Here is a 17,959-nt window from a genome sequence, read left to right as displayed (position 1 = left end):
GTTACAGAGCAGAACTACGGATTCCTTCCCTAGACAAATCCCATGAGTGCTTTTGTGGTTAGACTGTTCCTGGATTAATTCCAACAGGCAGCAAGACTGGGGCTTCTCACCCCCTCCATCAAGCATCACCATAAAGCACTATTCCGTCATGCCAGGCACCCTCCACACTTCTTCCCACAAAGCTGAGGATATCCAACCGTAAAACAAGTGAACTACAAGGCACTGTGAGAATGCTTTCTCCTCATATTTGAAAATTAGAGGAAATATGAATTCTTATGGTTTTTGAAAGGCTACATAGCCCCATGGACTAGGCCACCATGACCGCGTTCCTTGAGCCATCCTAGACCCACATCAGTCACAGCTGCAAGAACCACCTCACAGCTCCCATGAGATGCCTTCCTACTGAAGAATGGAAGCCACCTGCTCTATATGGGATAAGCCACAAATATCACAGAATCACAGAATATGCCAAGTTGGAAGGGACCCACAAGGATCATCAAGTCCAACTCATGGCCTTGCATGCCCAAGAGACACACCATGTGCCTGAGAGTATCATCAAAACACTTCTTAAACTCTGTCAGGCTTGGTGCTGTGACCACTTCCCTGGGGAGCCTGTTCCAGTGCCCAACCACCCTCTGGGTGAAGAACCTCCTTCTAATATCCAACCTAAACCTCCCTTGACACAATTTCAGGCCATTCCCTCAGATCCTGTCACTGGTCACCACAGAAAAGAGATCAGTGCCTGCCCCTCCTCTTCCCCTTATGAGGAAGTTGTAACTGCAATGAGGTCTCCCCTCAGTCTCCTCCAGGCTGAACAGACCAAGTGCCCTCAGCTGCTCCTCATACGCTTCCCCTCAAGGCCCTTCACATCTTCGTTGCCCTCCTCTAGACACTCTCTAATACCTTAATATCTTTTTTATATTGTTGTGCCCAAAACTGCACACAATATTCAAGGTGAGGCTGCACCAGTGTGGGTCCATATATACCAATCTGACCCCGTGAACAGGGAAAGGGCTGACAAAGTATAAGCACAGCCCACACTACCAGCTTTTAAACTGCTTTTGTTCCTTTATCTTCACAGGGAATAATGATCAAGGGTAGCAATGAAGTGATAACATGAAAGAACTCAAATTTTCAGAAAACTATGCAAAACAAGCAAACGGTTACATCCATGTCCAAAACAAATCAACAACACAAGAAAGATAAGCTGAGTGAGTTGCAAGTCAAGCACAAAGAAGACCCTTCCTTTTCATTCCTTTAAGCTCAGCTCTTCCATAGAAATAACCTCTCATCATTTATGAGGTTTCTGCTCTGTATCAGCTTTTCTGTATTCAGATGATGCTGATCATTAGCCAAATGAATGAGACAGAACCACTGACCAACAAGCTGAAACAAAAATTTCAAGAAAAGACCTCCTGTTCTTCGAGAAACCTTCAAGAAATCAGTTTCAAGTTTCTTTTCTGTTACTCATTCATTTTATTTAAACCTCCCCTATTTTATTTATAAGGCAGCTTTCTCCTCTGCATTTGTCAACTGTTTTGTGATAACTTTTGAAACCATTCAAGGGAAGGTGGAATTGACATACTTTGTAAAGCATCAGCGCCTGGAGAGAAAGCTCCGAATCCAGCGAGGAAGAACTCAAATATGATGAACTCTACCCTGTCCTACTAGTTCGTACACGCTCCAGTCTAGTCCCACCTGCATTTATTAAGTCCAGGAGATGTCAAAGAAAACACAGGAGGAAACTGAGGCTGCTATGGGGTAGAGGAAAGAGGTGTAAAACGCACAAATCCATCTAAAGCTTTGTCTTGCTACTTGGAGGACAGTTTTCATTTTAATTGACAATTTAAACCTACCTAACATGCATTTTTCTAGCCATTTTGTGGGTATCAAAGTTACTTCAGATGACACTACAATACTGACCTGAAGTGTTAATGTTTCTTAAACAGTACTGGTTTTAGCAGATAAACCTCAAGATGATTCTTAAATGCTCTGTCCAAGTATACTATAGCTTATGAGTAAGCTCTCTCTATGACACTTAAAGAATGGACTTTTACAAGGTTTATCTGACTACATACAACATTTTAAAGAAAAGCACATTTAAGATCACATTGATTAAGATCACACTGTTTTCTAAAATATCATGATATTTTAAAAAGACCAAGAATTTATTCAATGTAAATGCAACTTATAAAGTTGTGGAGTTGCAAATACACATTCAGCCTTCCATTTCTAGTTTTCTGCAAATTAATTTACTTAAAATAATTTCAAACCTAGTATAGTGTCAAATAACATCCAACCTCCAAAGTTACAGAAGTGAGATTTTTCACATCTGCTTAAAATTAGACTTCCCAGTTTTTACTACATTTATTTTTGAAAAACAAAGGAAAAAAACCTGTAAACCATTACTTAACAGCAGTTAGCAACAAGAATGGGTGACAACTGTCAGTCTGCAAATGTAAGTTATGCCCTTTCTTACTGTCAACTTTTAGTTCAAGTATGTAAATAAATACAAGAGCTAACACAAAATTTACCACTGTAAGAAAATACATTATGTGCTGCATTTTGGAGTAAAGTATCATACAGTACTGGCTGCATCATTTGGAATATGTAATTGACTGCTTGGAACTGATGCTAAACAGTTAAACCTTTTCTTTATGTAGATGACTACTCTTTTACTCACCATTAGAAATTTGTTTTGTAATTAATTTTATGCTGCTATATTAAACTCCTAAATGTGAAAATGACTCAAGTCATTTAATAAAAAGATGATACCATAGGCACCATAATATATATATATTTTTTCTTTTTAAACAAAATCTGGTGATGAACCAGCATTAATAGGATGAAAATTAAAAGGCACATTCAGGCAAAAAATAATCAACACAGTTTGCATGATGTTATATTTTAAAAAAATAATTTATGATCTGAATAATAGATTGGATCGGAAACAAATATTCTGGCAGATTTCAATCTGTCAGAGAGCAATAAATTTTGTAAAAGGTGTGCAATTCAAATGACAAATATTTTTTAGTCTTGAATTTTGTTTTGTTTTAGATCAGTATAAGGCTCATGACCAAGTGCTTGCTAAGAGGACTGACTACTCAAAATGTCTTGTTTTCCGACTGCATAGAACTACAATGAGCAATGAAGATATTCCTTGCAAGAAGACATATTCTTCTATATGTGCAAATCCTAATCAAGTACTTGAGCGTCTTTCAGGTCTCGGAACACATTTCATAATCGCAGCTCTCCACAGGGCAGGGGCAAGTAGAAGGCTTAGAGTAGTTACACTCAGAATTAGCAGATAGACCTGCAAAAGGCAAATAAAAGCCATTATGTCTCTTGGTTACATGACAGTACTAAGAAGTGACTAGAAGTTTGAGGAGACCACACTGTTCTGAACAGTATTTTTAAGAGACTTCACCTGTGTTCATAACGAACTTTGTGTATTGCTACGAAAGCAATGCTCAAATCATCTTAATTACCCATTTACCTGGTTTGAAAATACAATTACAAAAACACCATTGTGAGCTTATAGAAAAACAACTGTTCATATATTTAGTTAAGAGATGAATTTTGAAAGCTCAGTATTTGCTAAGAAGTTGAAGGCCAAATATCACTTTATTTAAAACAGAACAAAGAAACCCCCACCACCCCTCCAAACTATTCTGGCTTAATGATATAAGGGCAAAGTTCACTACTATTCTACACTGAAAAGAGCAAACAAACATCCCTTTAAGTCATACTGCACATCTTCTGAAAAAAAAGATCTTAACTACATAGTCTGAATGAGTCTTAGAACACAGTGGTAGGAAGTAAGTTTTGAGGTCCCAAGCAGAAGAATGGCTTTAGGAAATTTCAGAGCTATATAAACCTATACAGTAGATAATCATGTCAGAGCAGAAAAAAATGAAAGCCTAAAAGCCCTCAAGCTCAGTGGGTGGCCCCTAAACTGGTTCCGTGATCACGTACAGAGATCTTGAAACTCTATGCAAACATGCAATATTTGTAACTCCTGTAATATGCAGGAGTGAACATGAAAATGAATCACCTTTACCTACAAGTGAACAGCATTGTGTAAGTTTTTCACACATGCTTTATTTGGAATTGGTTCCAGCAGTATACAGCCCACTTGCTCACACAATGAAAAGCTCTGAGAACCAGCAGAGTATTTTTTGTAAGCAGGAGCACAGACAACAAAGCAGCTAGCACTAGAAAGTGAGGTCACTTGTATCTCTGTAGCCATAATTTACTTAATTTCACAAAGCAGACTTCATCTTCAAAACAAAATAACATGCTCACAGCTTCAATATAAAACTAAGTTTAAGCCTTCTTTCCTGGGGATTCTTTTAATGGCTACTGAAAACACTGGTTGTTTCTTCTGTAGAGGATCTAAAATGAATAAGCTTTGCAAGAAAAACTAATTACAAGTTTATTGCTTACAGCAATTTCCACATCACGATATCTGCTCTCTAGTTCTTATTTGCTGGTATTTCCTTCTTCAAATCCTATACTCTATACATATCCTATACCTTGTTCTGTATCAAGATTTTAAAAGCAAAGCCTTCTTATTCTTAGTGACTCAGATGCTATCTCCAACTCACTGCTTAGGTAAATAAAGAAGTTGTAAGTGAGAGCAGTTAAGGTAAAGCATTTATAACTAAGCTATTTAAAATATTAAACTACAATATGAAACAAATAAAAACAGCACTAAGAAACCTGTCAGGGACACAGAAGTATCCACTTGTACGGGCTGATTCTATTTGTTAACAGTTGAGAGATGTCACAAAATTGGAGTCTATTGGTATTTCAAATACTGGGATTTTGTATTACAGTTTAAGTTATTCAGGTGCAAAAAATGAAGTGAATAAGTATAGAACACCTTACCTCCCGAGATATGATCCCTGCTCTGCGTGCTCTACTTCCCAGAACAAAAGAGAATTCACTGACTTGTGCCAGTCCTGCTGAGACAATCCACTTGATATACTGGCTGGTCTTTGGAAGAATCAGAGAAAGGACAAGCACTGCCAAGACAAACTTTAAAAACAGGTTTTTTGGGGTTCTTGAGGGTTGTTTTGTTTTGTTTGTTTAAATAAAAAAATGCAATAAATAAAATAGTACGAACTTTGTAAGATATATAGCATCAAATACAGTAATTCTGGACATAACATAAAATAATGGACTTCTAAGTGTGTCTTCTGTATTAATGTCAAAAGAGATAAATGTACACTGAACAGTAAAAAGTAGTATTGTGTTTGCTATAATAAAAACACTTCATAACTGTCACAAATTCCAAGCTAGATAAACAGATACTTCACCATGTGTAACTTACTTTTAACATTACAGTACTTGTTTTTTTAATACCCTAAGAATATTGTATCAAACTGTATTCTAATCAGTAAGATTCCTCCAAGCACAGATTTACAGTAATACTTTCTGTTAAATCAGATTTTCAGTTCTTGCATAGAATTTTCTTTAGGGTATGAAGCACAAAGATTACTCAGATTATTAAAGATTAAGAAGATTTTAAAAAAGAGTAAAAGAAATTACCTTCATTATGACCACAGACAATGTAAGGAATAGCAAAACTGTGAGTTCATATATTACAAATGTGGGGAAAACATGAAGTCCTAGAAGGAAAGAAAACAATATTTCAAAGTTTGAGGCCAATATCTTATGATGGTAATTTTCTGGGTTAATAATATATGGAATTGCAAGACTGTATTCTCAAAACTAACCAAACAGAAAGCCTTAACATATCTACCAACTACTTGATCACTAAATCCCTAACTACCTACTTGATCATAAAAGCATTTCCCGCATTATCCAGCCATTTTTCCTTTGGAGGGGTTTAGCACAAGCCATATTTTCAATTGAGTTAAGTTGTATATGAGTGACACACAAGCACCTTCATTTATAAAGTTTTCTGCCTTCCACACCAGCCAACAATACAGAATCTGAAATGAAACTCACCTCTAATGAAAGCTATAAAAATACTGCAGGAAAACAATTCCATTGTTCTGCACAGTCATTGTAATGTTTTTCTAGTCATTTACCCTTTTTGTATGGTATGGTAACAGACTATTACTGTGAGAGAAACATGATATTCAGTATTTGCATAGACTATAGGTGCAACAGAAATTGAAACTATTTTTGATTACATGACCCTCACTTGCAAACACTAAAAGTCACCTGAACTGGAAAAGACACTTAGACTGAGATCAGGTAAAGCCATAAACCCCTGAGCATGGTTTAACAATTAAGGAATTACATACAAATCCATTGTTCTGATGTTGTTGTGTTTTTTTTGTGGGGGTGGGATGTCTTTTTGAGGTTTTCTGCTCTTTTTTTTTTTTAAATTTTAATTCGGTAATTATATGAAGCAAGACAACAAGAACCACAAAGAACACAGAAATTTAAAACTAAATCTTGCTAATATTAAACAACAACAACAACAAAAAGTATTTGTTGGAGAAGTCCCAGAGTCACTGAGCAATAATCTTACTCACAGCTGACTAAATCCATTTTTTCCTCAGAGAGTATGAGGAAGTTTTGCAGGCAAACATAACTGTGCATCTTTGGAAGCTCATTCCTTTTTCATAAAAGCTTCTAAAAACAGAAAGCAAAATAGTGGTGGTGTTCCTGATAAATCCATAAGAGTTGGCAGTTTTCCAACCCAATTATTTCTGGTGAACAACAAAAATTTAGCTTTCTAAAGCAAAAGGCACGTAAATCAATGCTGTAACTTCTTATTTTAATGCAAGACAAGGTTTCACTAATTTTCTCTGCCCTGTAGCAGTACAGAGCCAGAACTATAGAGAACCAAGAGCTGTCATCTCTTGCAGACTGTGCAAGAAAGTTACTTATAGTAACGTCACAATGTTTTGTCCATATGCTCATTCCATTGTGGATGGAAATATTCTTCAAGTACATCAGAGATATTTATATGAGTACCACCCAGTCAGCATTTCCACACTCCATTTTATTTCTTAATTTTCTTCCAACTACTGAAGCACAAATGCAAAAGACTATCAAACTAAGAGGAGAAATGGCAAAATAAGAGATGAACACCACACCAAAAAAAAAAAATCTGCATGTATGCAGAGATGCACAAGGAGGGGCAAGTAGTTTCTCTGTTTTCACTGTGTATCACATGCACAGTGCTCATTCACCTTTAGGCTGACCTCAGAAAATACATGAAAAGCAATTAGAGAAATACAGCCCATAGCAATGGCATGTTTGATAAGCAGGCCAACTCTGACACATCTAGAACTGAAGGTTTCTGAGGGAGGCTATAAATATAACCTAGTGCTCTCATCACTCCTGATGGAACTACCTGTTTACTTCTGGAGCAGGCTGAAGTCCATTTGAACTGCTGCCCATGGAGATTTATTGCCATATTCCAAAGGCACAAACTACGGCAGACTTCTATACCAATCCTGTGGAGATAAGTGTCTGTGAGGTGAAGCAAGCCTAAACCTGTTGCATACACTATTCTGAGCAGACGAATCAAACAGAATTTTTCTTTTTGTAGGACAAATATTTTCTTTTTGTAGGAAATAGATCCCATCATGGGAGATTTTTATGGTCATTACAGACCTTTGCCCCAGTCCCAGATGAAAACCTAGGATAAGGCCAGAACTCACATGAGACTCCTGTACGAGTACGTGAAGCCTTCCTGACAACACAAACATCAACAGAAAGACTAACTTCACAGGCAGAAGGTGCACAAATATTAGCATTTATTGCAATGGTTTTGACCAGACTTTGTGACTAAGATTCAAGAGGCATTTTGGACTCACTCTCTAAAATGAAAGAAATGCTTCAAATAATTCAAAAACTTCAGCAGTGTTATCAGGTAGCACATGGCACACTGGCCAGCAGTCAATAGCTAGGCTAACACTTAGGTACACCTTTACAGAGCTGACCATAAGCGTCCAGACTTTAATTCTAAGCAGTGTTCTGAAAGAGCTGGAACAGAGGCCTAGGGGTGATCTTGGATCAGTGGCAGGCCAAAAAGCACAGTTCACTCATGTAAGTTGGTATGTGTTATTCTGTGGACAATTACAGGCAAGATTTTGCACATCCTTTTTATAAGTACTTTTTTCCTTAACAAGTAAACTCCCTGATTAGACAGATTCTACCAATCTGCTGGATGGCTGCCAAACAGCATGTGAACATCCAAACGTCTTGACCACATCCTGGTAGATCCGACATAAAGAAAAGGAATCTTGGAGATCCTTGATGGCAAACATTATTACAAAAACCAGAACTCTGTGGGTCAAACTGGAGCCAGTAGAATTAATTCTGACACATCCTCAAGACAGGACATCACTCAGTAAAATCATGTTAGCTGTGCATTGGGATGCTGTATCTACTAGGAGTCTTAATGAACACAAGATCATAGCTAGCAAATGCAATAAATGCTGCAGCCCTGGCTAGATCACTACGTAGCAGAGGGGAAAGCCAACATTCTTCATCTTTCTGCAAAAGGGAAAGTCCTTTTCATTCTAAAGTCAGTTCTGAGAGCGTGAAATCTCCAAGTTTCATTGTGTTCTATGCAGGAAAACAAAGCAGTAGAGCTGGATGGATAAGGAAAGGCAATGCATGCCACCTAATGAATTCCAGTTGGGATCTTCCTTTGATTTTTCTCAAATTCAACAGAAATGTTAAGAGGCTTATCAGAGAATATTTGTGTGCATATCTGTTCCGGACAGTGGTGGTGCTGACAGTGGCAGCAACACCTGTCTTCTGAAGAAAAAAACCATGTTGTGAAAGGGTTTTCAGCATCTTGCATTCAGGGTCCAATGCTGAGCACAAGATTTACCCAGAAGGGAAACATGGAGCCTGGTGAGTGAGTACATCTGCACAGCACATTGGGAATGCACAACTTCTGTCAGCCACTGGAAGTAATCTGCCTCCTCATCAGTGGCAGAGAGGATCCCAATGCCCAATTTCAAACTTCATATGCCTTGCAGACTAACAAAAAATAGGATGTTGGAGCTTTTTTAAAAAAGTCAAACACTCTACTTTTCTAAAAAGCTATCAAAACAAAATCAAATTACGTAGGGGGAAACATCTGAGTACTAGGTACCAAAACAGAAATGAGTTAGAAAGTTCGCAAGATGTGGCTCTAAGGGATTGGTCCAGATTTTCTCTCAAAACTATCAGTGAGGACAGAGACGAACAGGAATTTTCTAAGCTCAGCAGAAGTTAGAGAGCCAGAAACCTTGAAGAACACACAGAGGCCTAAATGAATATACAGACAGCGAGTAACTCCAAGTGCAGCTGTTAATGCCTAACTGCAAAGGTGTGTTATTCCCACAAATGCACCCAAGCACAAATTTGAGAGCAGTGCCATTACACAGGTCAAGCTAAGGGCAGGTCCACTGTTATAGGTACTACATGAACAAGTACTGTTCATCTCAGCTTTTAGGCACCAAAAAGATTTCTGTAGTGAGAACAGAAAACAGGCATTTAAGACAAGCAAAACAGGAATGACCTTTTCCAAATGACATATTTACAGTCGCTTTTCAATTAAGTTAAAATATTTTATTTGTGTCTTTATTCTAGAAGGACCAAAAATTGTATTACTGCAGTAGTGTACCACCCTACCTCAGGATCTCAAGCGTTTCCACTCTCTATAACAGGATGCTTGCTGCATATAGCAACAAACCTTCTCTTTAGCCAGGGGGGAAGAACCTTTCCCTGTGACCTTTACGTAATTTCATATAGTAAATCTCTACATCTTTATCATCATCATCATCGTGGCTGGGCTTCGCAAATGAAGATTTGGGAAGGGCTCTACCCACATTTGTTACAAGCATGTTGGTGGCTAAAAAGGCCAATATGAGATAGACACGTCCGACTGCAAAAGGCACAGCAGAAAGAGTCCTTAGGAGATATATTCTGCAAGGCACGATTCTTTCTGCGTTGTCTTTTCTCCTCAAGAGTGATCCTGCATTTGCATGGGTGCCTATATAAGTAGAGAGCAAGCAAGAAGTCCTTACAAAGAAATCCAGTAAGAAAGAAGTATAAGGAATATTTTTTATTCTACTCAGGTTTTCTTCACAACATCACATCACTCCTTTTAGAACCTAGCTCCTTGCCACTCCATAGAATTTCCTGTTCAGACAAAATTTAAAAGTAACTGAAAGTAAAGGGGAAAGGGCAGGCTAATTTTTTTGGGGGGGGAGTGAAAGTGATTTTGGGTTTTCTTTTTTTATTTGGTTGATTTTTTTTTAACAAGGAAGCATTGACACATCTTGTCAGAAGCCTATAACATTGCTCATTTTTCTCATTTTTTTCAGCGGATTTTCTTCTGAGGCAGGATTAACACCTATTTTCTGTAAAATCATAGAAACTTGTTAGGCAATTTTCTTTTCTTTCCCTTCTTGTAGTTAAAATGGTAACAACAGTTCAAAAGTTTTTTTTTTTAATTCTGTAACAGAATAACTGAATAATTTTCTTAGAGTACAATGCAGGCTATATGGCGTGCTGCTAGCATACCAATGGAGGTCTTGCTATTTTTTGTACTCTAACAAAGTCTTCTCTCTAGTCCTAATTTATGCAGCCACAAGAGTGTAGGACAGTATTTTTTTTTCAGTCCCTTGTAAAATTAACTTAGGGCTTATAATTACTTGTCATGCTTTGTATCCTTGATAACATTATCCACATACCACCATCTTCAGTGAAACGCATGAACAACTTACATCTGTGAGCATTTAGCAATTACTCATCCAACCCTGGCAGTTATATGGGCCCAAGAGTTTTACCAAAGCTCATCACTTTCCTCTCATTATTAAAAATAAGTCATTCAAATAAACATATCTATTACTAAGTAATCTGACTGATTATCAGAAGCTATTATCATGGGCTGGGTAAAAACAAAAACAAAAAAACCCAAGAACATCAAGACTGGCAAGCATAACTATTTCCTTTTTATTCTGCTAGACACCAACAGTTTTAGTTTCTGTTATGAAACAGTGCTTATCAAACAGGTATATAAGGAACTGTGTTAAAATTATGCCAATGATGGGACTTAACTGTAATCTGAATAAATACAAGGAGAGAAAAAGAACAGTAGAAAACTTAAAATAAAACCAGAAGAAAACCCAAGGGTGGTCTTGAAAAAAAACTAAACTAAACTAAACCCAAACCCCATGAATTTCTGAGTAAGCATGGGTTGAAGGAGGTTGGATTTGTTCAGTGGGCTACATCCAAACCCCCTATCTTAGAGCGTGCAGTGCCCCCAACAGAGGACGTGCATCTCCTATATAATCCACAGGGAGACGGAAGTGCTTTCACAGGACCTGTCTCCTCATTCACCATACTTGAGCACTCCAGTTTCCTTCAGAGAAAGCATACTGGGACATCTATGGACAGCTAGGAATGTAGTAGTTCAAAATGAAGCTACTGATTGACTGTAAATACTCTCGAGAGTTAACCTGTTTTGGGTAACAAGCACAATGAGTTACTCTCCTGGTTTTAAGCACCAATGCTGCATTTCAGTTGGCCTTCAGGTGGTCTCTGAGATATATCTTGTTCAATTATTTTTCTCTGTGTTGAGAACACAGGTCACATCTTCCTAACTAGAGGAACAAGAAGCTATAAAAAAGATTTGTTTCCATTATCATGTCCTTCTTCTAGAGGAAACCAAGCCACAAGAACCTGAAAACTACTCTAGCAATTGACTCAAAATAGTAATACAATTTTAGTATAAATTACAAATATAGCTGCTGGGAAGACAGAAGAACATTCAAAAAAACCAACACCCAAACCAAGACCTTCTTCCCTTAAAATTTTCAGTTACATATTTTAAATAGTATGAATTCAGAATTAACAATGAAAAACTGACATTAAAACATGACTTAAGAGTACAACATGGAAATGGCTTCTGAAACTGGATGTTACATTTAAAAGTAGTAACAAAGGCAAACCAATATTGTGGTCAGTTAGCAGTTTAGTATTTCAACAAAAGAAAATCTATCTCCTCCCCTCACATTGTAAACACCATTTTTTCTCCTCCCTCCCATTTGTGAGCTATGTTTTTATGTCTTATATATGTTATATTTTATATATTTTATATTATATATTTATATATTGTATATATTTTATATATTATAGATATAACATTATTTAATATTATAGATATTATTAGATATTTTAACATAAGTTGTCTTGGAAGTTACCTATAGATGCAAAGAAAATGATGGCAAGAAAGTCACGTATTGGTTCAATACAGCACATAATCTCCTCAGTAACCATGTGACCCTGAGAAGAGATCAGAGCTCCGGCTAAGAAGCATCCCAGCTCCATTGAAACATCCAGCAGCTCTGTGATCTGTCAAGGAATAACAGAGAATCTATTGCTGAGTGACTGAGTAACTTTATATACCATTTCACAGTGAAATTATAAAACCGGACATTATACTGAATGTAGGAAATTACTATGTCTTTATCCAAGTTCAACAACAAGTAGAATTCAGTGTATTTATTTCAATGTTCTGCAGTATTGTATTTATACAGAAGACTCACAAAATCAGTTTCCCCCTCCAGGTTACCTCCTTCCCCACAAAAACAAAAATAGATTTCTTAATCTACACTAAGACTTTCTGTCACTCTTAAGGACACCATCTGATTTCACAACTGCAGGAGAGACTATAACAGCTTTGGAGTCAGGATTACATAATACATTGAGACTGAGAACTAAAGCAGGAAGAAGAGGGTATTTTCCAGCTGTCAAACAAGAGGGAAAAATTAAAATCAAAGCTTATATTTGAGAGAACAGTCTCAATTTAGAAGTCTCAGGCATAAATTACATTTTATTATCATAAATGGTTTAAATGTGTCTGCGTGCTTTACTGAATAGGGGTTCCTTTAAGCGTGTAAAGTGCTGAAATGAAGCACAATATCGCAATATCGGCTTGAAAGAATTCAGACTGCTTCATTCTTTTTTAATATTTTAACGCAGTACTAGAAGGAAGAGATGAAACACATGTTAAAAAGCTAAACTAAAAACAAAGCAATTGCTTAAGGCAATGCATGGAACGATAAAAGAAAAAAAGTGAACAGCACTTCTGGTGGGTATAAAGTATGTTTTAAAATAAATACTTTAAAACCATGCTACTGTAGGTGGGCATCTTGCTGAGAAAGTACAATGCTATTAATACTAATAGAACATTTAAAACGCAAGACTTATTTTCATCCTAATTTAGATTAGGCAACAATACGCTACAGTACATTTATGGACACCATTCATCGGATCTTTAACGGTGTTACACTGTAAGTTATGAAACTATAACTCAAGTGTCTTGAAATTAATGGAGGAGAGCAAAAGACAAAATAAACGAGTCTCCAAGCTGTGCATAAAATGCCATCCAAAAATAATCCCCAGACTTTTATGTATTGAAGTACTAATGTCTGAATGATCATCACATAACTACATTTTTGATAACAGTCTGTAATTTATTGCAAGACATTTAAGGAAAAAAATTGTTTCTGTCAACTAATATCAATAGTTATTGATCAGGCAAAACCAACAAAATAATCTTATAATGTTATTCTCATTTTAAAACAAAAGGAATTTCAGTGCTTGTCACAACAATTTGAAATTGTAAGAGGGAAGAAGGCAATATATACATGAAAGGCTTTAAAATCACCAAGAGATGAGTAAAATAAAGGAAATAGTTATGAATAGGAAACACTTAAGTTGTTCTCAATCATACATTAGTTGTTTTAAAAGTCACATAGCTAATATTTTAAGGATTCCCATATACATGATTATGTTACCATATAAGAAGAGAGCTAGCATCCCTTGTACCAGAATTGCATGATACTGAACTATTATGAGAATCACTCTTTCAAGCAAGGAACAATTTGAGTGTTGGACTTGATGATCTCAGAGGTCTGTTCCAACCCAGTTGATTCTATGATTCTATGAAAGAAACATGTTTCTTCAGAAAGCATCAGACATAACTGGAGCAAACCGTATATCTATCTGGGAGTTTGCTCCCACAGCATAAAATCTGAATTACATTCCTTCACTCTGTGGCAAATCAAGTATGAGCCCAAGGGTCTGGTAGAAAAATAGGCAAAATTTGCTATTTCTTGTTTAGTCTCTGGGTACTACACAGCTTCAGGTCTACAAAATCTATAGGTCACTCTACACACTGCAAAGTGTGAAGCTGGATAACAGCACAAGAAAAGAACCAACAATTACGTATTTTTCTTAGCCCTATCTCCCCTCCTCCAGTCTGTTCTTCAGATTTATATGTATACGGAGACTCCTTTTACAATTCCCATCTTGGTCTCTAGTTGATCAGTAATATTACCAGTAAGTAGACACACTTCCTCAGCTAAGACTGTAGCATCAGGGTCTGTCATGTATAATGTATGGGCGCACAGACACACTGGAGAGGGTTTGTTTTACTGGCAGAAAGGCATTCTCAGCAGAATTTTTTAGATAAGCAAAATTTGGAAAGTATTTCGCATTTAGTATTCCCTCTGTGCTTGCATCACTTTTAAAGTTTTCCTTTTACCAGACACGGCTCTAACGATTGCTAATCTCTGGGCTTTGCACTGTCCTTTTCTCAACTCTTACATTACAGAAAGCTTTGTCAGTCAAAATTACATGAAAAGTTTTGGCAATTTCCATGTTTTTTCCGCAGTACAACCTAGTTTTCTCTTGTTTGCGAAGGTCCCATTTTACCCTAATTCAGAAAGGATTGGTTTGCTATCACTAGAATATTAGATTTTTATGTTCAAATGTTCTATCACAGCAATAAATAAAGAAATAAACATTACTGCTGTAACATGTTCCAGTTGAATTTCAACCATCTGTTCAGCAGTTGTTTTGCTCATATGCGCTAAGACTGTCTATCTTATTGCTACTCTTTAATCATCATAGAAGCTTAATGAATATGGTAAGCCAGTAAAATTAAAGAAAATGTTGATGGAAATAAAGGTATTAGAATTTCAGGCTTTAGTAACTTAAACCTGCTCAAGAGTAAAGAGGTGAATTCTAAGCTTGGATTTTAAGGAAGTAAAGCTGTAATGGAAATGGAAACAATTTTAGCGAACCTTGGAAAAACTCCATCTCAATTATATTTTATGAAATAATTAACTAGAATATTTGAAATTAAAGTTCTTCCTTTATCTTCTCCTTCTAATTGATAGAAAAGAGTTCATAAGCAGGTTATGAGCCATTGAGAAGTACTCCAGGCAAGCAAAGAATGACATTCCCAATATTAGCAATGATATTCCCAAGACACTGCAGGAAAAAATAGTATATTTTCATACATAAAGTACTGTAATAACATAGCTATATTTTCTTTTTGTCTTTTTGGTACATAAAGCAAGCTGGTAATTTCCCTCCAGTTGCACAATTTTCGTCATAATGTTTCTGTGCATAGAGAATATGAAAAAGCAACATTACACCAGTGAATGCTCTGGCTGCAATATCCTTCAGCTCATTGTGGTAAATATCTTGACCTAAAAGTACCAGTCGAGCCATAGATCCTGAATGGTTGTATTGAACCACCAACCACTATCTGCACAACTTAAAAGCTTCAAAAGGAAATGCTGAAAGTGTAACAATGATCTACTAAACCTTCGTTACTGATGGCAAGATCCAAAGATGGACAACTGTGTCTCTCAGCTATACTTTTATAGGACTGGCACTTGACACAAACTCCCCCCACACCTGATCTGCCTAACTAGTTGAGAGACAAAAGGGAGGGGAATTCCAATTATTTCTGAGAATAATTATGGGAATATAAAGAGGTATCTTAAGCTCCAAGTCTTCATAAAATATCTCATATTTGAGATGCACTGCTTTAACTTAGTTTACCAAGAGATGTATTTAAGACCCTGTCTCAGATGTAATGAGTTGCAATGTTATCCAAGTGAGCCAAGCAGTTCAGAAATGCTCAGAAGTCACTATCATACAGGAAGCTCCTCAATTGACAGGATAATCCTTACAGCAAAACTGCTTACTCACACTGCAGTATAGGAACCTCTTCTGTCCTATCTTCCCTCTTGTTTTCCCATACAGAATTTGTCGTTATTGGTAGGGAAATGACAATTCTTGTTTAATTAGTCATGGGAGATTTTTCAAACACAGGAAACAAGTAAAATAACGTAAGTTTATATATAATGTGCATTACATGTGCTAGTGTTACAGATTAATCCAAATACAGAAGAAAATTAGGTGGCCCCAGAATTCCAGTCAACACTGAAGCACATAATAAGTAACTGTATGCATGAAGCAGGAATACTGTATCATTCCTACCCTCTTTGTCATGTATTGGAAAGAATTTGGCCTGCAGAATAACCTGCATGCTAGAGAGTGAGTTAAAATATCTTATTTACAATCATCTCTCAGATTTTCTAAATGGAGCTGTCTTTGGGCAAGGCCACCAAAATAGGCACTCTCTTATTTCTCTTCTACAAATTCAAAAGTTTTTTTTAGAATTACACCAGCATAGAAAATTCTGTGTTTGCAGATTAATTATACCAAGTCCTTTCATACTTAGGCTTGGTTTCCCCAGGAAAAAGATCTTTGCAGGAACCACTGCAGTTTAATTGTTTTTCTTCCTGGCACCCAAAAACTTTAATTTATCCTTTCCAAAGACATGCAGCAATTTAGATTGCCATCCCTCATCCTATGTTTTTATTCCTGACGTAGTAGGGGCACCTATACCAATAAAAAGATTTGTTTTCCAGAAGATTTGTTTGTTGATCTGTTCAACTGACAACCAAATACTTTTTTTTTTCAGTCTGTGTGTTTAAACCACAACTTGTAGCATTACTATAATGAATGTATCTGTGTCAGTGAATATCAAGCATCTCAACTGGTTTACTGAGGTTACCTGCAGTATCCTTTGTACTGTTCCCTTTGATACATTATTTATCAACTCTAACAGGAAAATTGTTGAAAATGCTGAAGAAGCATTCTGGTTTTGCAGTATAAATCCAAACACACTGAAACATATTCTCCCCCCCAGGTTTGTGTTCCCACATGTATTATGTAAAGTCATATAGACAAGCTCCTTGTTCATTTGACAGGCAATTTTGGTACAATACACCCAATTCAATCACCAGACTACGTAGGTCATGTTCTTAATGAAAGTAAAACTGCTTCTGGATATCATCATATTTTATGCAACTTTGTGATTTGGTTGCTGGTTTTTATTGAAGTTCTACGAATGTAATGTCTGCTTGTTAGAAAGTAAAAAGGAAAAACTAGTTTTGTTCCTTCTCTTATTAGATGCCACACTTGGAATATGAATAGCTGTTTAGAGCAATGACATTTTTAACCTGTACCACAGAAGTCAACAACTGTAAAGCTATGCTCTCACTAACTTCTTTTTGACCTTCCTGAAGGAGGTCAGCTTTCCCTGTTGGACTGTAGTAACTAAGCTAACACCCCTAGAAAAAAAGGTGCAGGCACAGGAATATTTTGGCTTAATTATTCTCAGAGGATGTAATCTGCACATTCAGGATAATGGAGTTTCAAACCCACAACATTATCAGCAACTGTCACATTCTGTTCTCCAGCAGTATAGTTTTTCAGAGGGCTGAAACGTGAGAGAGAAACAAATAAAAGGAAAATTCAGGGGCAAATGAACCAGACCCAATAGGGTTATTAAAATCTATGATCCTTAAGGCATTTCTCTACTTTCTTAACTTCATCCCAAACTGTGTATCCCACACAAAAAGAAAACTATTTTATAATAAAAACCATGTTGAGAATTTGTTATGAAGATATTTGTGAGCAAATGTCACAATCAGCCATTATCAGCATCTCAAAACCCATCCTAAATTATTTTCAAATGCAAGAAGTAGCCCAAAATTAAAACTTGGATCATTACTCCTAAACTGGCTGTATTAAAAGCTAACAGCAGAAGTTCAGCAGATTGACATTCAGATTTTATTTCTTCTTACTCATCTGTGCT

The 17,959-nt window shown here is 36.6% G+C and overlaps 1 protein-coding gene across 2 annotated transcripts in view; it reads right to left on the bottom strand.

The window, feature by feature from the left end:
* Window positions 1-2,342: 2,342 nt before the first annotated feature.
* The window catches only part of TMCO3 (transmembrane and coiled-coil domains 3), a 32,156-nt gene continuing 16,539 nt past the window's right edge, over window positions 2,343-17,959 (bottom strand). Inside the window, exons 10-13 of one of the 2 annotated variants that reach the window (XM_032678839.1) lie at window positions 12,195-12,345; window positions 5,554-5,633; window positions 4,891-5,040; window positions 2,343-3,313 (exon numbers count right to left, since the gene is read on the bottom strand). In XM_032678839.1, the coding sequence (XP_032534730.1) occupies window positions 3,200-3,313; window positions 4,891-5,040; window positions 5,554-5,633; window positions 12,195-12,345 (495 nt within the window). In that variant the 3' untranslated portion in view covers window positions 2,343-3,199. Of the gene's footprint in view, window positions 3,314-4,890; window positions 5,041-5,553; window positions 5,634-12,194; window positions 12,346-15,543; window positions 17,582-17,959 lie in introns of those variants that run through there. The other variant, XM_032678840.1, reaches the window with a different exon arrangement.

Source organism: Chiroxiphia lanceolata, chromosome 2 (assembly GCF_009829145.1).
Source record: "Chiroxiphia lanceolata isolate bChiLan1 chromosome 2, bChiLan1.pri, whole genome shotgun sequence".
In the NCBI taxonomy this organism is placed as follows: domain Eukaryota; kingdom Metazoa; phylum Chordata; class Aves; order Passeriformes; family Pipridae; genus Chiroxiphia; species Chiroxiphia lanceolata.
This window is presented reverse-complemented; position numbering and strand designations above follow the sequence as displayed.